The sequence below is a fragment of the Hyaena hyaena genome, unplaced genomic scaffold, assembly GCF_003009895.1.
Source record: "Hyaena hyaena isolate Hyena2069 unplaced genomic scaffold, ASM300989v1 scaffold_674, whole genome shotgun sequence".
NCBI lineage: Eukaryota > Metazoa > Chordata > Mammalia > Carnivora > Hyaenidae > Hyaena > Hyaena hyaena.
In genome coordinates this window covers 974,335-996,339 of record NW_024081309.1, presented here as the reverse complement: position 1 = coordinate 996,339, position 22,005 = coordinate 974,335, and the positions used below count along the sequence as shown (strand labels likewise).

Below are 22,005 nucleotides of genomic sequence, written 5' to 3'. Positions count from 1 at the left end.
ACTAGAAGAAACCCTGCAGTCTCTTAAGACCTATCGGCATTTAGTCCTCATGTTTTAGTTCTCTGTGGAAACTAGTTTGCCAGCTCCAGATACAGAGCTGCAGGACTGCCTTTGTAAATGAGGGGTTTTGAGGGCAAACCTGGAATGGAAATGAACCTGTTCTATTCTTGGTTCACGTGAAAGAGAAGAAATTGTTTGTGGACTCCTTTTCTTTGCGAATTTCAAAGTTAGCTCAAAAAGCAGTTCCTGTGATTTTAACAAGAACGATGGCCCTTTCAGTTCTCAAGGCATCTGTGAGGGAATAAAATCTACCTTGTAAGGGTAGGGTGTGGGTGTGTGGGTGTGGGTGTGGGTGTGTGTTTATCCTACTGACATGGTTGTCTCTGAAATACTCAGGTATAAAAAAAAATCAGTGATAACAAATTCAGGGCTTCAAAATTCCCCTGAAACCATTAACTTACCAAACATATCATCTACTATTAGGAAGACAGGATAAAGGGCTCTTTTTAAATTGCATTAGTATAGCTATGTAGGGCAACACCAAACCCAGACTGGTTTAAAATGCAGAAAATTTGCATTAAGGGGATCACTGAATTTTCAGAGATTATGGAAAGTTGTTTATTTTTGGAAATCATTTGCAATCTATTATAGAGGCAGGAACAGCCATTATGTTTTTTTCTTGACTATTGAATATAACTAGACAGCAAAAGCCAGAAGTCCCAGGATCTAATCATACATTACTGAAAGCTGATAGACTGGTAAACGCTAGCATATACTTACAAAAGAATGCATTTCCAAACACAGAGAGCAAAAAAATACAAAAATCTCATTCTTTGTTTTAAAACAAGCTTTATACACATATAGAGTATTAAACAAGTCCTCATTTCAAGGACAAGATGGCAATGCTCATGGCAGTATTAATGACAAGGAAATATCTCAGAAGAAAATAACCTAAACCTAAATGCAGGCAAAAGAAATGGTTCCAAGGAGCAGAAAACAGCTAAATATTGCATGGAACAAGCTTTATCAGTAAGAATCCTGAGCTTTTTGTCTTGCTTGGAAGATACTAACCTATGCATGCAAAGGGCACCATTTCTTTCTCCATCCACATCTTAGAGAGGGTAAGGCTGGCCTCTATTCTTTCTACCCCAGCAGCATGTAGAAAGAAATACTAAAGTAACTGCTGTCAGGCTATGCTTACTATCCATGAGCCATACCCGAAGCTACAAATTATAAACAGTGTGTGTGTCCAGTTCTGCTCAAAATTTGGTATGCTCTTGGAAGTTGGGCAAAGAAAATGCCCTGTTCGTGTGGTTACTTAAAGTGGAACACGTCTTCTGGATTAGGACTGGCACCCTGTGTATTTGTGCAAGCTAAGGAGGCCAGAGAATGAGCCCATTTACCTCCAGTCACACGGAGCTATTTCAACCTGTGGCTAAATGGCCCAAGATAGATTTGGGATTTACAGAGCTCAAAGCCCTAACGAAAAAATAAATTCCTTAACTATATATGTAGGTGTGTATATGAGATTCTACCCTGGCTAACTCCCTGTTTGAAATACATGGAGAAGTTTGAGTGAACTTAATTTTCCTTCTTAATAATAGAAAGTTCAAAAGTAATCATATTATCCTGTAATACACTAGTTATGGGTCTATGTAAGTTTTCCAACAAAAAAGCTTACCACTTTTATCAGTGTCTTAAATATCTAAGTTTTCCTGTTAGGCATTTTAGAAAATCATGGATTCATTATCCAGGATCAGTTCATTTTGTTATGAAGAAACAATATCTATTCCGTGTTGTGTTTTAGGTTTGGATAAGGATGGAGATGTGCTCTATTTCCTTACAAATGAGATATTTACTACTGAAAGGATTTTATCTTCCTGAATATAACAGAGGTAAGACTCGGCAAGTACATTGTGCAACCCTGGAACGTCCCAAATACTTGCTGTGGTAAAATAACACAAGGAACAAACCCAAACCCATCTCCCCTCCCCCCACATCCCTAGGTCATAAGAAAGAAATATACCATTTTAATGCTTCCACTTTAGAATTCTTTTAAAGCCCTTAACATGAAGTACCTTCATCCATGCCATTAAGGATTTCATTCAATTCGTCTTCAGTGTATTCGCAGTAATGCTCTTTCCAGCTGTCCCCGTTCTCGCTGCGCAGGACCACCAGCTCCCTCTCCTTTCCTCGAAGGGCAGCAAAATGAGGGATCTCCACGATCACAGGCCTGACATAGTAAGGCAGAACACTCAGTGTGGACAAGAGTTGGCTGACATCAAGACAAGCACCTTGACTCTGTCTGTTGCAAAGTGACCTGGAATTGTTCTCTTTCTCGGGGCAGGGGCAGAGCGGGCTCTCCTCCGGAGCCCATGGGCTAGCGGATGGTCACACAGTAGCACTCTCCCTGGGTGGGGCGGGGTGGGGGGGGCACCAATCCCTTAGGGACATGCTGCTACCTTAAGCCAAATAATGTTGCCCTGCGAGTGCATGTGGCATTCTGGAACTTCTCCTTTGATAAATATAACACATTTAACCAAAAGAAATGTACATGCATTTCCATGAGGTGTGCCAATCTCCTAAAAACGGTTTCTACAAGGTGAAAATGACAAAATGGTTTCAGAAGGAAAATGGCTCATGTGTTGCATAAGTTGATATGTTGTAAATGAAAAGATGTCAGAAAAGTTAACTACCTGGGAACTAAAAAGACATGCACTCATGGTTTTTGCTTATACATATATTTTTTTCATTCAAGGGAACAATAAATAGGCATGTGTACACAGGGTGCCCCTAACTGAGCACCTCACTAGGCAGCCCATTTGTGTCCCATGCCTATTATATTCAGGATCCAGAACATGCACTGCCCTGATGTTTTCAGGTCGCGTTCACTCTCAAAATTTATAGAGGCTTTGATTTTTCAGTCCAGGTTGCTTTGATACAGACTTCAGATTCATCATAACAACACTGTAACTAGCACATAGTACAACTAGGCAGATCTCATGCTTTAAACGAAAATGAAGGTCACAGCACTTTAAGGGAAAAGATATAAAAACATCACTCAAAAATAAAAGTCACATACCACAAGGGTCAGAAATGGTCCACTAAAGATAGGTTATACAGAATTTAAATCATAGGGAGGGACATATCATGGGCACAATGACAAAAAGAGAAATCATATTGCAGAAGAAGGAGAAGAATGGGGGCCAGCAGCCATCAATTTGTTTTAAGTCACTCCTACCCAAGGAATTTGGTTCCAGGAGGCCCCAGCTGAAGGATGCGGCTGACCAAACTTTCTCCCTCATTAAGTGGGGGAGGGGCCGTTGGCAGGTGAAGTTTACTGAGTACATCCAAAGCAGCAGTGAAAGAAAGAACATAAGTAAGCTTCAGGTATTGTTTTCCACAGAACCCCAGCGTCACCAGCTGATCAACAGGGTGAAGTTTGGTTTCACACTGCGTTTGGTTCTGCCCCCTCCATTGGTCACAAAGAGCAAGGAAAGGAGACCCAGAGTGTACAATGGAGGCGCGTGGAAGGAGACACTTGGGTGTTGGATCTGACCCTGTTTAGGTTCACTGCCAGGGCACGAGCCAAAAAATAAACAACGACAAAAAAATATGCTCCACAGGAAAGACATGGCTGTTGGGAATATAATAAAAACTCCGACTTCTGGATAGAGGCCAGATGTTTTCATGGATATTCCTCAACAGATGTGAAGTTTATTAAAAAGCCTAAAACTACCTGAGCATGAGGGAGGGAAGAGGGCCTGGTACAGAATAGGAAAGGGATCATTGGGGAATTATTCCAACCATACGGGCATTTTCTGATGCAACCCAGAACTTCACAGGCGCCTTCTAAATCTCTGGTCATTTAGGAGGACGTGGGAGGTAGTTTCTAGAATGGGGAAATACAGACAGCCTTTTTTAGGTGTAAACATAATTTGCAGCAACTCTTAACAGTTTGCTCCAAATTACAAGGCTTTAGAACGTTCTCTGAGTTCTGAAGCAAATCTCCCCAAAATGACATTGGCAAAGCAAAGAGTTTGTGATTAATAGAATTTTCTCTCAATTTTTGAGCACGACGACTTGACATGACAGGACTTAAATAAAATTGACTTGTTTCAAAATATTTTGAAACTTGTCCCCCTCCAAAACGCCATCCTTTTGTCAGTTTTCAGGGGCAGCTACTCATGTTTTGGCATATTGCGATTCCACTTAATATAACAGCAGCCGTATCAACAGAAGAAAGAAGAAATGCTCCCTTCTGCTCAAAATTGCCAAAATGAGCACTGCAGAAGTTAGTCTTGATTTTGTCACCTTGACAAAAACTACATCTAAAGAGACTCCCAGTGTAATTTTAAGACTCAAGGTAGCAATTTTGATAACAGAAAAGACAAATCACATAGAGTAAAATTTTGGATATTCTTCCATAAAGACAACACCGCTTTCCAAAGGTAATCGTTCCGTTTCATAACTAGGCAAGACTTTAAATTTATGTTTGGAAGAGAGCAGTATTTTTTCATTATGATTTGACCAAGTGACTCTCAGATGAAAAAAAAAAAATACCTACCATCAGCTAAAACATGATTATTCACATTGGGAGTCTAGCGATTATGGTCACATCCAGAGAGAAAGGATAATAATTCGCCTGAATGTTGAATCATTAATGCCTTAAAATAAGAGGCATGTAATTGGAGTCAAGCATGGAGGTGCTACTTCCAAGTTTAAAAAAAAAAAACTCATGGGACCAATCTTCTTTCACGACGTTTTGACGTACCTTTTTCCATTCCATCCTAGTGATTTCATGTAGAGGACACAAGCTCATCCGTGACTAAGTGGGAGGATTATCAGAAACCCTTACCCAAGGAACTGAGCACCAGAAGGTCCGACTTCGATCAGGCGACTGGCCAGGCCTTCTCCTTCCACCATTGGAGGCATTGTCGCCAGTCTATGACGTTTGACCAGACGGCAGGTGACTCGAGTTGGGGCAGTACATTTCCGAGGTGGAATAATGATACGGAGCCCATTGTGTCTGCACCCTCGCATCGCACCACCTCGGGCATCCACCATAAAACTAACCAGGAAACTAAAAATTAAAATAGAAGATTAGCTGTGTTTTGAAATACTGGAAGCAGACAAGCAAGCTTTGTTGAGTTAATTCTTTCCCATAAAGCTTTGTTCTCATTTTTATTTTTTTGCATGGTGGCAAAATACTTGTCCTTAGAAGTTATTTTACTTTAAGCCAGTGCCTTTATTTCTGTTTTGTCGTTGTTTTAGTTTCTGTATTATTTTAATCTATAACTAAAGAATTCTAACTTTTGTTGATAATACTGATATTAAACACAAACTATAAATCAAAATCTGTCCAACTGATTTAGAAAGAAAGTGGAATTAAATTATATAATGAACACGAATGGGTCTTCTTGTGGTATAAATGCAAAGACTTCTTCTTTCTAGGCATATCTTTAAAATCCACATACTAAAATAATTTAAGGATAGAGAAAAAAAAAACAAATTGTAGATTTGGGGCACCTGGGTGGCTCAGGTGGCTCAGCATCCAACTCTCTATTTCGGCTCAGGTTATGATCTCATGGTTCACGAGTCCGAGCCCCATGTCAGGCTCTGTGCTAACTGCAGAGCCTGCTTGGAATTCTCTCTCTCTCTCTCTCTCTCTCTCTCTCTGTCTTTCCCCTGCATGCCCTCTATAAATAAATAAATAAATAGATAGATAGATAGGTAACAAATTATAGTTTTTCTAAGTTAATTCAACCTGACTTTTCAAAATTGCATCTTGTCCACCCTACTTTAATGTAATTCTAGGATTAAAAAAAAAAAAAAAGATTCACAGGGCTTCTCCCAAGATCAAACCCATGTACATGCATCCTGCTCTAATATTATCTTACCCAGAACGCAGGTTTTAAACTTACTGCATTCTAAAGGAGAAGAAAACAAAAAACTAAATGTTTTGGATAGAACGAGTTTACTGGTTCACATGCATCTTTTCAGTTCTAAAGTAGGAATCTCTCTGCCATACCATTGTAACTGTTAGCAAAGATGAGGTGGGCAGGCAATAAGATTATAAATCCCCTCTACTCTGTGTTTTCAAGTGGGAAACCCTGGCCTCGTGTTACTGGAAAAGATCTGTGCATCATAATTTTCCCCAAAGTATAGTAAGCTGTGTGTGGAAAATCACAGCTAATAATTTAAAAATGTAAAGGCTTCTATTCCTTTTATTTTTTGCTCCTTTTCTGCCAAATGAGTTGTTCCTGAATAAAAGAACTATAATCCAAGTGATTCTGCTTAAGTGTACCCCAAGATAAAGGATTAGTTCTAACCTGGAAGTTGTTTCCTGTGGGATGGTCATAAGGGATCCTGCTACAGCTAGGGTGAGTGCTTGTCACCCTGATATTCCTAACATTCATTAAAGTCTTGGAGGCAACTCGCTTCATTAAGGAGCAAAAATTAAACCAGGCAATCTGACTGTTGCACACATATACACAGAGACACAAAGAGCGTGTACACCGTTATACAGATTACATTACTATCTTGCCTAATTTTCATCGCATTTGCAAGATTTCATATACCAAAAAAAAAAAAAAAAAAAAGGAAAACAACATACAGGTGTATGATGGATCTACTTAGAGCTTAATGAGCACAGAATTACATCAGATTCTCCATATCCAAATATTGCATCCATAACGACACTTAAAACATTTGAAAGAGATGTCATGAATGTAAGTCATAGGATAGAAACACAATACATTGATGTTATTTTTAGACAAGTGATGGAAATATGTTAGCATCTTCTTCATAGCAGAACACAGAACTCATGAAGCATGCCATTAAACAGAAATCCTGTTGCTAGTAATAAAAATGGATGCAAAGGAGCCTGGAGTGCCTGTCTGAAGCCCGTCATGCAGGATGGGACCATGAGAGGAGCGGTCACTGTGCTTCCCACATGCAGGAGCCAGCCTGGAACTAAGATTCACACCCAGCCCCCTAAGTTTTTAGTGTAGGGCAAACCTGGGGAGCATCATCAATTGTTCAGTACTCAAAATGGATGTTTCTGGGCTTTATCAAGGCATAATGCAAAAATGTTTGGCTGCTTTTCTTACTACTTGTCTAAAGATGAATTCTTAAAAATAATCCTTCTCTATTTGTTTCTGAAAATGTACTGTAGCTCAAAAGGATGAAAAACTTGTAATACTTCAGGGTGCCTGGGTGGCTCACTGAGATAAGTGTCTGACTCTTGATTTTGGCTTGGGTCATGATCTCACAGTCCTGGAATCGGGCCCCCCCGTCGGGCTCTGTGCTGACAGTGTGGAGCCTGCTTAGAATCTCTCTCTCCTTCTCTCTCTCTGCACTTCCCCCACCTGTGCTCACTCTCTCGCTCTCTCTCCAAATAAATATTTTTTTTAAAAAGTTAAAGAAAAACTGGTAACACTTTCAGATGAATACAAAAGCTTTTTTTCTCCATTTTATTTCTATTTGACAATGATATTTACGTCAATTTTTATAAAAACAAGAGAATACTACGAAGTTTCAACTAGTAGTTGAAATATCCCAAATGTTTCAAATACATTGCAATATTTCTGACTTTCTCTACTTTCTCTAACTTTTTTTGTCTTCTGATTACTGTCACCACTGATGAATAGAACAGTGACTCAAACTCATAAAAACTTATTACAATACATCCAATTAATATTATCAGTCTTGAATATTACAATACATCCAATTAATATTATCAGTCTTGAATATTATTTGTACCTGTAAAAGCATTTAGGACGTTTCCACATTCATGTTATATGCTATTGTGTTTCCACTGTATTTTTATTTCGGTGATGACTTACGGCCTATATCATGTCTCTATCTAGAAAAACATGTTAAATATCTTCTAGTGGTGTATCTTCTAAAAAAGTGAAGTAAAGTAGCTATATTCTTAGCTGTGATGTTCCCATAGCTACATGTTTGATTTTGTGTCACTGACTGTTCCTTTTGAAATCCTCTTTTGTTCTATTTACTCCATATTTTCCATTTCCACACATGAGAAGCATGCATACCCTCCTACTGAGTGCCAGGTGCCCTGCTTGGACCTGAGAATACTGGTAGTACAAATATAGTTGCTCCTGCCAAGGTGCTCACAGTCTAAGCCCTGGGTTTCACACGATGGTTTTGCTTACTCAGAATCACTCAGTTTCCTGGTCATAAGAAGTGAATTAAAACCACATACAGGAGCCATGTAAGTACCATACTGGCAGTGACCCTGTTCTTCCTATTTCTTCCTATGTTGTCCCAATGCCTAGCGCCATGTAGATGGAGCACATAGTAGGTCGTCAATAACTAATTGTTGAATAAGTGAATGAATGGAAGAATGAAAAAAAGCATGTTGTAAGGAGTTGTATGTATTTATATCTAATAAACCGAAAAGGCAGCAAAAGTGAAGGTAATTTAATTATTTGGTCTCTAGACAATCGATCCCATTAGGACTCATTCAAATTACTCCACCCAGATATTTCAGCTCATAAAATAGCAAAATAGTTGGGAAGAACTATGCTCAATGTTAAATACTTTCCTATAGATCCTTTCCTGCTCCCAAATAAGAGACTTGATATATTTATTTCCCTTGGTAGATGATTAGTAGAAAATGGGAGTAATCACAAATCAAGAGTTTGAATATAACAAAGTCAACAATTTTATTAGAAGTGAAAATTTCATGAAGATAGACCAAAGATTGGAAAGTCAAAATAAAAGAACTTAAAAGGCTAAAGCTACAAGTAGATAAATTTAAGTTTATATAGATCTGGAAAGTAATACATAAGTGCTGCGAGCAAAGCAAATTGGGGAAATTAAGGTGCCAATATGCATAATTCAGAGAAAAGAAAAATTACATTTCCAAAGAAAACAAGCCTTTGTGTCTTTCTCTACTAACTAAAGAAAGTAGCACAGACTAACCTAAAGTGAGAAGCTTTGGGGAGGAAATTGTCTTTAGCCAGAGAGCAAGGGAGGGGGCCTCCAGGGAGGGGAAGGAGGAAGGGGAAAGGCGGGAGGAAGGGAGAGACAGAGGCAGGAGAGTTAAGAAGAAAACAAAACAGAAAGAGGTCAAGAAAGAAATGGATAGATTAGAAGACATGAAAGAACTAAATATCAGTAGTCAGAATGAATAAAGATGTATAGAAATTCAGTGAGAAAAAAAGTCTACAGAACTTACTCTACATTCTACAGACTCAAATAACATAACTGTGGAATACCAAATAATAAAAAAGGTGAATATGCAGAATTGTATACTAAAAGACATCTTTTCTTAAAATGAGAGGGGATAAGAGAAGTATTAATTCAAGTGCTAATGAAGTCTTTTAGATAAAAACATGCTCATTAATCCCAACAGTTTCTACTATAAAATTGGGTAAGCATTTGAACATTTGTATTAAAAATATCAGAATACCAAAAGGTTTCACTATTCAGATAGGTAGTAGAGTTAGTAAAGCTATTCTGCAATGTGAAAAACAGAGTGTAAGAGACCATGTACTTTTTTTGTACCACAGGAAAAAGTGAAAGCTTGGAAGATATGAGTCATGAGCTGAATCATCTCAAATATTAGAGTTAATTAAATAAATAGGATTTTCTCATATTTTCAGTAGATTAAAAATGGGACGAGATAATACCTGTAAACATTTGGAGATAAGAAGAATTGAAGTAAAAACATATAATTAAATATGTATAGAGGAGATAGTACATGGACTGAAGCTCAGCCCTGCTGATTTTGAGCTTTAAGACTGAAGCCTAGTTGTAGGGCACCCGGGTGGCTCGGTCATTAAGTGTCCCACTTCGGCTCAGGTCATGATCTCGCCATTTGTGATTTCAAGCCCCACGTCAGCCTCTGTGCTCACAGCTTAGAGCCTGAAGCCTGCTTCGGATTCTGTGTCTCCCTCTCTCTCTGCCCCTCCCTCCCCCACTCACACTGTCTCTCTCTCTCTCTCTCTCTCTCTCTCAAAAATAACATAAAAAGGAAATTTAAAAAAAGACTGAAGCCTTGTCTTTCAATGAGGGAGAATTGTATTCCCACTGAGGGTGTAGCAAGGATTATGTGGGTAAAGCATTTAGAAGTCAGTAAATGCTTGTTCCCATCCTTTTCCATTCCCTACACCCTTATGATTTTATGTATTTTGATTGTCTTAAGAATTATAGTGCAACGTAACACAACGCCTAAGAAACAGAGAAACTAACTTTGATCAGATATTTAAAATGAACCTGGAAGCTTGCTAAAGCAGTTTAATATGATGGTGGGGTTTTTATTAGTTTATGAACGTCACTGTTTAAGTAAGCTATTATCACAGAGCACAAGAGAATAGAGTGATCACCGCGCTCTTCCTTGGACCACTCTGTCAGCTATCATCAAGTCTATCTCTGTCTTGATTTAGTGCTGTAACCGTGGCTCTCAAGTTTGTCATCCATAAAATGGGAGAATTCAGCTAAATAAACTCTAAGGTGCACTGGTGTTAAAATTCTATGTACCATTTCCTGTTAACTAAAATTAGGAGACCTACTGAAATGTTTCACGTCAGACACTCTGTAAGAACTTTTATTTGGAAAATAAACTGCTTTTACTGCGACAAATATATATTACTTTTGCTGTATGGTTAAAACAGTCAACGAACAGTTTTGGAGAAAACGTGTACACACATTGCACTGAACACTGACTGAAGACTGTACAGACGAAATTTATGACGGAATATACTCAGCTTCAATTGCATATCTTACTCTCCAAATGAAATTCAGCAATCATGCAAAACAGAAATTCTTTTTGAAGTTTTCTAAATTGTGAGATACGATGTTATCACAATTTAAAAAGAATAAAAGCAAAAGCAGTCCACCATTATTATGCAGCTGATTTGCCTGCAAATACACAATTTGATTAGCTAAACAGGTGCATGCTTCAGAGGAGGCAGCAGGAAACAATGATTCTGGTCATTTGAGGACGACAGCCTCCACCCCAAAAGTTACTAATCCTTAGTTTTACTTTTAATTCATCCAGGACCATGGGGTGGGGACAGGGAGGAGATTACAGCATTCAGAGTTAGTTACTGGGTGATAATAGGGGGAAAAAAAAGTCATCAGGGTGCTTCAGTGATCCACATATACATAGCAAGAGGGCCTTAAGTTAAACCTGATTTCTGGGGTTATGGCAAAAAACAGTATTGTGAGTTTTCTCTTCTCACAGGAGAAAATACAGAGTATTTCTCCTCTACAAGTCCCTTCATTCCTTCCTAGTTCTCTGAATTCCACAGACTGAAAAACTGGTGGAAAATCACTTTGAAAAAAATCGGCTCCAATTTATAAAAAATCTCCAATTATTTATCACTCACAATGTTCACGCATAGAAACAGAATATTTACTGTGTGTTTTAGAACAAGTAAAAGGATAGATTCTAAATTTTGAATTCTGAAATCAGAAAATAAAAAATTGTCTTATTTGCAGACAAGCTGAGGTACCACGGTGGATGACTGTACAATAAAATTAGCAGTCTGATAAAATCTTTACAAATAACTTTATTGTGGAGCATCTGGATGGCTCAGCCAGTTAAGTATTCGACTTCGGCTCAGGTCATGATCTTAAGGTTCATGGGTTCGAGCCCCACATTGGGCTCTGTGCTGACAGCTAGCTCAGAGCCTGGAGCCTGTCTTTAGATTCTGCTATGTATCTCCCTCTCTCTCCGACTCTCCCCTGCTCACACTGTCTCTCTCCCCCTCTCAAAAATAAATAAAACATTGAAAAAATTAAAAAATAAATTTATTGAAATAATAAATAATAGATTTTTTTAGAACACTGACTAGAATCATTCTTCAGCACAATTTCCAAAATATCAAAAGGCTGCACTTAAAGCAGTACTAGCAAGGAAATGCACCTTCAGACTTTGGTTCACCTAGAATATAGTTTAAAAAAAAACAAAAACCTGCTAAGTGACACTTAAAATCATAACCTTCAATATGACTTTAAAATAGCTCAAGCAATTTGCATAATAGCTGAAAATAACATTCTTCAGCTCTGTGTAGCACTTTTTCTCACAAAAGAAGTGGAGATGTGGAGACCCAGGTCCAAAGCAGGCTCTCACAGTAGCTCTACATTAATTGTGGTGTTACCCTACCTACTTTCCGAAGGAGGAAAAAAAAATCCCACTTTCCTTTCACCACAGAGAAAGAGAATTCAGCAATGACCATGACTTGGAGAATATAAATCTCTCTCTCTCTCTCTCTCTCTCTCTCTCTCTCTCTGTCTCTCTGGCTAGGTATCTTCACACTAAAGCATCCTGAGATGGGGTATATGCAGAAGGAGATGGTGAAAGGGGGCGGGGAGGAGGCGACATGTTCAGAGAAGGAATTATGCAGAAGTTCACCTGCTGTTGTCACGATCAAGACATGGAGAGGTGCGGCTGCAACAGAATAGATACTTTAGCACAGAGAAGGAATGGATAAAGTGAAATATAAAGAAGGAAATCAGAAGTGACTTTCAACCAAAATATATTACTTATACACCAATACAGTATTCATTGAAAAAAAGATGGAAATACAAATGAAATAAAGCTCTATGCAAATGTGGAGTGAAGAGCAAGGTATAGGGGTTTTGCAGCGACTCCCTGTTCAGGGAACTGAGGATGTGATAAAATCACTGGATTTGGATTTTAGCCTTATTCCACACCAGCTGGGGGAAGGTCATGTAACAAAGTCTAAGTGTCCCAAAGAAGTTGCCAACCCTCAAGGGGCATTAGAATGAAAGTCACAGAGTCTTTGATTTGATGGATGAACATAGTCTCCAAACTTTTCAGTCACACTTTCAATACTTTCAAAATAATGGTAATGCCCTTTTGGCCATCTTCTTTGAAAGAAATGCAAACAGAAAAGGCACAATTTAAAGAATAGCTTCAATGACAAACAGCATCAACTATAAGGTAGAGCAGGTAACTTAATTACCTACTAGCAGGTAACAAAAAACTATGCCAAGAGTGCTTTTTTCAAGACTTCCATTCCCTGCTTTGTGGTTTGCTGTTCTCACTGGCCACACGGTCTAATTCCACTTTATAGACTTTTCACGCCTCTCTTCCCTGAGTCTGCTCTTCCACAAAACCCTCCATCAGTTTTCATATGATTCAGTTGTGTTTTCAACACCTGACAATACATGTTTAATGGACCAGAAATCCAACCTTACAAAACAGTTGTTTTGCCACTTAGAAAAGAATTTTCTTCATCCAAAAGAATTTACCCTCATGTACCTTAACAAATGAGGGTGCCTGAAATACATAAACCACTAAATTAACTTTTCTAATGTCAACTTCCACTATTTGAGCTAATTACATTCATATGTGTTTTATTGACTTTTTGGAGGGGGAATTTTGGATTCACAGCAAATTTTTCACCATGTTTTTATGAAAAAGAAGTCCTTCTAAGGATCACACTCTTATGGACTTCTAGTTCCTGTAATATATTTTAGCATAATATCATGAAGTGGCATTTAATTGTTGCCATTGGCTGTCATTAAAGGACTATAAAAATAATACCATTGAAATAATAACAATTAAAATGAATCAAAAGAGAAATGAACCACAAAACTATTACTAGAAACTGTGCCTTATTTGTTAATTCATTATGCACTTACAAAATAGAGAAGAATTATAAAATTCAAATTCTTTGCTCAAGCTTATGTTGGTATAATCATGATTGGGATGCTAGAAATGACTGGTGTTTAGACTGTGACTAAGTTACACAATCCAAAGAATGGCAACAAAAATACCACTGTCAGCCTTTCTTTTGCCAGATGTCGGCTGTGTATATATATTGGGTGCAGAACAGATTTTTTTTAAGCGCTGATACCTACTCTTTTGTAGTCATGGACATTAATCATTGGAGAAACAGAGCAGAGGCAAAAGAAAATTACTAATACTACTTATTGGCAGAAGGTGTATCTTCTATTAATCTAACAGCCCTTTATGAAATCAAATAGAACATTATACATAAAATTAGTGGCATTTGCCACAAACTGACTTTATTATCCCCTTTATCTAAAACTCAACTATTTCTTACATTTTGAGCAGATTCTGAAGTGGCTTAAGAATTTTCCCAATCAATTAAAGAAAAACTTAGTTCCCCAAAAACTATATAAAACCTACTACACAGGTGCCTTGTGTATAATGAACAAAATGAAAAAGAGAAATGATAGATGATATGATATAATGAATGCTATTCATATATTTTAGTATCATGGTAGCTTTCAAATACCATGACACCCAAAATCCTTGTTTTCAGTGTAATTACTCATTCTTAGTCATCTGCAGCATTGTGTTCATTCAAATTCTAAAGACCTCCCTAGATGATATTACTTTATAAAAATAACAAGTCAAACATTACCATTACGAATTATACTAGAGTGGTATTGTCACTTAAAGTATTCAGAATACATTCTGCTTAACTGATTTGAAATTCGTGAAGTATTTAGAAGATGTATATGAGGATTATATAAGTACTAATGGCTATAACTATTAAGTACTTATGCTTTCTAGGCAAAATGCTAATTATTTAAGAAACATGTAATCCATAAAGCTCCCCTATGGGATCCATAATATAACACTCATCTTACAGATAAACTAAAATTCAGATATTTTACATAACTTGCCCAGGGTGACATATTGAGTGTCAGGGCTGGGAACTGAATTCTGATTGGTCTGACTCCAAAGCACACTTTGGATAGTGTTTGAATAACCAGCCCATTATCTCTATTCCACTGATTGTCTTCCAACTTCAAAAACAGCAGAGAGGTGTGTTTCTTAAACGTAGAGGCTAGATCTTACTTATCTATTTTCCTTAGTGCCTGGCACAAGATTTGGTACTTTGTAGAATTCAGCAATGTGTGAAGAATACACAACTAAGTGAATAGAAGAGATAAAAAACATTTGAGAGAACTAGGTACATGTTAATTATGTAGATCTCCCTGGTAATTAAAGCTTTATTAGGCAAAGTTGTTCCTTTCTAACAGTTTATATATATAACATACATACTTGGACCACTGGTGCTGGTAGAAAATGCCAACCTCAACAACAGAGATTAAAATGTAATTAGTCTGACTTGAGGGCCTGGGTAGCAGCATTTTTTAAAGCTCTGAGGGGTCTAACGTACAGCCAGAGTTGAAAATTATTTAGACTCAATAATCATGTGTATAGAAAACCTGGCTTATGACAGACCAGGAGTTTAAAGATCTTTATCTTAAGAAGTGGTTAGTTTTTAACCACTGGAAGATCTTGTTTCTATGGCATGCTTCTAATTTTATAAAACTGGTACGTATATTGATGTACTTAAGCTGAATATTTTATTGCCCTTCAGTAGTTAAAAGATTTAGGGAATTCCTTTTTTAAAGTAAATTATTTATTTTGATAACTGAAGTACTACCATAACACTTTGACTCTTGTAAATTCAGCTACTGAGATTTAATCACACTTTGCCTAAAATAATCTTGTCACTTTGTAGGCTGGATATGACTTCAAATGTTTCATTGTGGTTTCTAGATTCAGATCTATTATCCTTTAATACTCTAGGTCCAAGACTCTTTTCCTCCTAAGTATTGTTGAGATATTTAGTAGCAGAATGCAATATTATGTCTTTAGAATAATGCATAGCTGTCAGACTTTAATGATCTCTTTTATACCTAAAAATATGTTAGTAACTTTGGATGAGTTCTAACTTGGTTTTTATTCCCTTGAAATAACTCCTGTATCAGGAACTGGATTTTACTTTTTTAAAAAGGAAAAGAATATTATGATTAATTTCAATATCTATGTAACTAATTTTAAATTCTATGAGCCTGTAGTAGAAAATTAGACCACAAGATCCCAAATTTTGAGCTACAATATCTTTCAATGCTTTTCTGAAAGGAGACTATTTTAGAATAACAAAAATAAGAAAGGATCCACAACTCAAAGTTCTGGAGATTATGGATAAGGAGTTTGGGATAATTATTTAAAGTACTGCACATGTAAAATACAAGTGAGGCTTTTAAAAATGGAAGTGATTAAATGAAAAAATATTTTTAAAGCTTGTATGTAATTATAAAATTACTATACAAGTTGAAACTACCAAAATGTAAGGGAAAATCAATTGTGAGGAGTGAAACAATTTAAAACTCCTTAAGAAAATAATTTTCTGCATAACTGAATTTTTACATCTTACGAACATCTTTAAGTATGCTTAAAATTATTGATTCTAAGTAGTCCTACTTTTTAATGGGTTTATGCAAAGAGGTAGCATTTCATAAATAATGACACACATTACGTGGATAAGTTTTAGAAGGTGACTGAGAACTTGACTAGTTGCACTCAAATTTCCCTTTTTGGTGTACCCCTACTTCAAACAGTATATGAAATCTTCTATCTATTTGCGTGATTCGAACTTCTGTAAACATTATTTTAAATGCATGAATATGTGAAGAAAGGCATTCATTAAATGAGTCAGTTAACCTTAGAAAACAGAACTTTCTAGAAAGCAAGTGATCCTGCCACTCTTTTTAAAGATATGTTTAAGACAAAATGTGAACAGTAAGGAGGCCACCGGTATATTTTGGTTAGTTAGCAAGCTGTCTGACGCAATTCTACTAGTTATTTTAAAACAATAGTCAGTGTTTCTACGCTGAATTCAACCCTTTTCTCCGGTTTGTTTGTGTAGATCTAGTCCATGTTGGATAAAGCAATGTTATTTACCAAAGTTTAAACCAAGGTCAATTCCCCTGTAAGCTAGCCATCAGCTAAAGCTACTGGACAAAGCTGTTATTTTCAAGCTCATCTCTTTTTACCTCTTGATCTGGATACATAATATTGATTTACTCACCCTGAATGAATAGGGCTGGAAGAAAGAGCCACGTTGTCTAAGTTCTCAGTGCCCCAGCTGAGACGATAAGAATTCCTTTCTGCCTCCTTGGCTAGAGTTGACACCTAAATACAAAGGACACGGGACTTTACAAAAATACTTTCCTCCAAGTGAATAAAATATAGTAAATTCTAAAAAGTATCACAAGAAGTGATTTAAAAATATAAGGAGCGAGTCGTTTTAAATGCGTATTTTATAACGCCTTCCCATTTAGATTACACTGTTGATGGAAGATCACATTTGTGTAATTGTCTTTAAAGAGAGTAGCTATTCTCATCTATTTCTCTATATCCAACCACCCAAAACTGATAAAATCACACTTGAGATTAAAATGCTCCATAATCACCTCTCACAGTTTTCTGGGAACGTGTAACAATTTTAAATATAAGGTGTATCTTTACCTGTGCCTTTCATTTTGTACCTTAAAGGCATCCTGTCTCACTTTTTTCTTTAACAGGGATTTTATGAAGAAAGGAATTTCATATATAATCTCCACAGAATTAACACACAACATATCACTTTGGAAAAGCCCTCAGACTCTTATTCTTCTCAACTGAATTAAGGGGGTTTTCTTTAGACGAAAAAAACGTCTCCGGACCTCTTCAGCAACCAGTAATGTTCATAAGCTCTCCAGGAAGTTGAAACATCAAAGTAAAAGGTCACGTACCTGGTGACTGGGGATGACCACCGTGTCGTCAATCATGGCACTGTCCCTCAGGTAAGAGGCATGGCTCAGGGTGTGAGACCTGTCGGAACTGAAGGATCGAAGGCTGGAAGGTTGGCAGGAGGCCATGGTCATGTACCAACGGCAGTGGCGGGGTTGGGAGGATGGACGGATGAGCCGAGCAGGAGAGTGAAAAAAGCGAGCTATTAGCTAACAGTGCAACTTCCAGGGGGACGTTAATTGCAACCGGGGGAGAAGGAAACCCAGGTCTCTGTGTCGCCCTACCTCTCTGTCCAGCAACTAAACTAACACATCTTTTGACTGGTTCCTACCACTCAATGGCAAGGGCACAAGGGAATCCAGAAGCGAAAATTTGATGCTTCTAATCTGATTTATTTTCCTCCCAGAAATGTTTGAAACTGGCCACGGTGGTTTACTTACTGCCAGGACAAGAAATTCACACAGGATTAATGCCAGAATAGGTTGCTTCAATCTGTGTTAAATGGTAATCTCCCTGCAACTGAGAAAAATATTAGGGGGGAAGATAGACCACCCTCAGAGAGAACAAAATGAAAGCACGGGTTTCATGGTCTCTCATTTCCCATTCTCTCCGTGCTTCATTCTCCTCCTCTCCAACTGTGAATGACTGAACACTGGTGCGCTCCCCTGGAAGGTACAGAGTGAAATGAACTGTGGCCAGATGCATGCTTCCTGCGGAAGTGGAGTTCCTCTTGTTTGTCTCTGGTGTCTCCAACAATGCTATTTCAAAGGACAGCATTGTTCTCTTTGCATGTCCTCTGTGTGGTGAGTGAGGCACCAAAGAGTGCCGGTTGCTGTGGCGATGAGATGCGAGAGCACAAGAAACCGTTTCTAAGCACCAACCAGAACACAGACACATCTGCCAGCACAAAAACAAACTGCCATTGGACATGGCTGAAAAATGAGGCTTGCTTTTAAAATGGGATTTAGGCCTTGATAATTAATGCTTTATAGTTTTGATAAATCCGAATTTCAAAGTTCTGAATGATACCCGCAAATGTGACGGGTAAAACTTGACATTCGCGTAAGTGCAATTCATTCCTTCCTAATCAATTTGCACGGTCAAATGACAAATAGATTGAGATCTCATATAAGCTGTACTTTATATGTTAGTCTAAGAATTAAATATCTGCATTCAAAACATTAGCCCAAAGCCCATAGGGAAAAAATAGAGATATACAAGCTTTCACAAGATTTATAGAAGCAAAGTTTCATTTACTTTCAGCTAGCAGGTATTTGGCCAGTGAAGCACTGTAGAATTATGGACTAAATGTCAGGTTAGCGTATTTCTGAGCAAAAACTATTTTCATTTTACAAATATACCTAATTGTGTAAGCCATATACTGCCATTTTTATGAGGTGCCAATATAGCCAGCTTCAATTATCTTTGGGGAAATCATCATTTGGTAGATAAGTCATTGTGAGTTAGGGCTTTCTCTCTTTTATCCAGCTGTAGGTTTTATGCGCCCTAAGTAGACCTGGAATATTGGAGGGTAAGTGACATGCAGCAAAAGAGTTGATTGTCAGATCTTATATAAATGCATGTGTTTATAATAAAATGGAATCTAATTTGGGAATTCACCATTTTATGTTATACAGGCTCTTGAAGATTGAGGCTCTAGACACAGCAAAGGCAGGAGCATCCCAGACACCTTTGAGACCCTTAGGGATTTTAGTCCTGGCAGCTGATACTCATGCTGGTTTTATAGCTGTGCCGTTGGGATTTTGATGGTGCACTTCATAAACAGACTGCAGGCTACTATGATGAACTCTGGCCTAATCTTGAATTTGAGGATGAAAAGAGATTAAGTTATTGGGGGAAAGGGTCTGTAATCTCAGCAAAAGGTTGACTCAATGGGTGGGCTGAGTAAATTTTTTTTCCTCCTTTGAATCACAAAGATAGTCAAGATTCACTTGTATATGTTTTGTACCAGGCAGGAAGAGATACATAGGTCTTAACTCTACTTTGCTTTATTTTGTTTTGAATTTGGCCAAGAGAGGTGGGGGAAAGGAGGTGGGAAGGTCCAGCTTCTGGAAAGGATAGGTCTGTCTATAGGCTCAACCATCTTCCCTGTCATGTTCTACCGGGCTCAGATTTGTTGATTATGTTAGCTCTATCCATGGCTTTAGAATTCAAAGCTGCAACTTGTAACTTTACATCTGTAAAGGTGCTAGATCTGTATGAATGAATAGTGCAAAAGGAGCAAGAGGCATTGAGGTACGGGATTAGACACGCTGGCTCACAGCAGCACGTAGAGACTCTTGCTCTAGTAAGTAGAATTCACTACTAAATGCGGTGCTGGAATAGTGGAAACACAGTCTCAAAGAGGAAATGGAAATTTAGCTTGGATGGGAACAAACTGAATGGCAATAAAGGTACCTCAAATAAGACCTAGTGATGTAACTGCCACCTCTGTAAAGGTCTAAACTTTGAAAGAAGGCAGCTGGGTCTCAATTGCCAGTCTCCGGGCGATACTGTAACTCGGTGGATGTCTGTCTACTTGGGAACGAAGTCTTAAAGAACTTACTTGGCTGCAAGCACAGAGCTGCACTTTGCAATCTACATATCAGTAATAAAGGTGGATTTTTTTTATACCTATCTATTTGATACCTAGATTTATCTCTTAAGTGGTTTGAATCAGAGGGGCAAGAGAGTACTGGTGTTATTTTGTCTTTCTAAAGCCTCAACGGGAAAGAAATACAGAGGGAGAAGAAAAAAAAAAAAGACAAAAGAAAGAGATAAAGTTGACTTACAACTTACAACAATAAAGAGAGAAAAATATTAGGATATGGAACTGAGAGTAAGAAGAGTTAGAGAGAGACAGGGAGGGAGGGAGAATGAATAAGTTGGAACGAGGCCCAAATATCTCTAATTCTATGATTTTATTGTCTTACTGTTTACTGCCTTCTAAAATGCTAATTGGTTGTTCAACCAATGTTTCTAACTGCTCTTGTCTCTGATGTATAGAATTTACTTCAGGAAATAAAATTAGAATATTCCAACAGTGGAGAGATTATTCTAGTGGAATAATGACCACACAAATGTCTGGAATAATTCAAGTCTCTAGATATAAAAAATTGTCTACCCTGACTGAAAACATTACAAACAGGTTTAAATGTTTTATAATCCATTTCTTTCATTAAGTCAGAGGCCACGCCATTCAGTTAGTAAGTTTAAAATAACACGTCTCCATAGAATGTACAGTTTTAGTTGCTGTTCAGCTGAGGGTTGTGCCAAAAGTTCTGTGATGGTCTTAAATTTATACTTTCTTCCACTATAGTAAACCACCTTATGGACATGTAATAGGTAATATCAAAGTGGGTAATTTCACTGAAAAATGTAATAATTCCTATCTTAGAACGCTGTACTATTAGACAGTTAATTAATGAAGGTTTTCAACCCTATTGAACAGTGAATATCCACAAATGTTTATGCTTTATGTGCTTCATTGTATGGAAAAGCTTCTGTGGTTCATTGTTACTTAGTATTTTACATTAAATTTAAATAGCATTTTTTAATTTGAAAGCAATAATACTATGGGCACAGCATCTAATTAGAATTTGGATATATATTTATCAATGTACACTAAATTGTACTTATTTTTGTTCTCCTGCATCCAGGTACATTTTAGGTATCAGAATTGTTTTTCTACCATCTTCATCTATATACAGAGTCTCTGTCTCTTTAGAGAAGCCATGCTAATGCTTTATCAACCACAAGATGGAGCTGTGATGTTAAAACAAAATCGTACCGGGGGCATGGCATAGACTTTTATTCTAGTAATATAGTCACCCTTCTAGCTCAAATAGTTATTCAATTGAATACATAAAAATTCTAATTTGAGAATAAATCCATAATTCTAGAATATAAGTACGCCTTGCCAACACACACACACACACACACACACTGAACAGTGAGCAGGGAAATATGGATGTATCCAGGAAGATCATGTTTTCATGCTGTTTAATACCTACCTGGGCACGGTACTATTGAAAGCATACCAAATAAATAATGAAAAGTAAAAATGGTTACCGAAAAAAGAAAAAAGAAAATTTCCATTTAACTGCCTAAGCAAATTAAAAATAAATCAGTGAAACAAGAAATCCATGAAAATGAGATGTTGCCTACAATTCCATGTTGGAGATCATGAATACAATCTGAGGACCCATAAATGCAAGTGTGGACCTGGAGAACCGACCGTGACTTATTTTACAGCCTCATCTTTACATGCTGATAAGTGTTCAGTTTAAGTAGAATCATTAAACCACTGAACTCTGTTTTATAGAAAGTACTGTTCTAAATTGTTCTTACCCTAGTACTTTCAAAGAAGGAAAAAGAATCAGATCAGGAATTTATTCTGATTAAAATAGACCAGGCTGAAAATAAAGTTTTTTTCTCTGACA

At 37.4% G+C, this 22,005-nt stretch overlaps 1 protein-coding gene across 2 annotated transcripts in view; it reads right to left on the bottom strand.

Annotated features, from left to right (window-relative positions):
- Positions 1 to 22,005, bottom strand: part of ANK2 (ankyrin 2) — a 232,677-nt gene that overhangs the window by 47,620 nt on the left and 163,052 nt on the right. For both annotated transcript variants that reach the window (XM_039217257.1, XM_039217258.1), the window contains 6 exons: positions 17,566 to 17,668; positions 16,860 to 16,963; positions 12,389 to 12,424; positions 4,859 to 5,083; positions 3,242 to 3,340; positions 2,079 to 2,233 (listed from right to left, as the gene is read on the bottom strand). In XM_039217257.1, the coding sequence (XP_039073188.1) occupies positions 2,079 to 2,233; positions 3,242 to 3,340; positions 4,859 to 5,083; positions 12,389 to 12,424; positions 16,860 to 16,963; positions 17,566 to 17,668 (722 nt within the window). The remainder of the gene's footprint in view (positions 1 to 2,078; positions 2,234 to 3,241; positions 3,341 to 4,858; positions 5,084 to 12,388; positions 12,425 to 16,859; positions 16,964 to 17,565; positions 17,669 to 22,005) is intronic.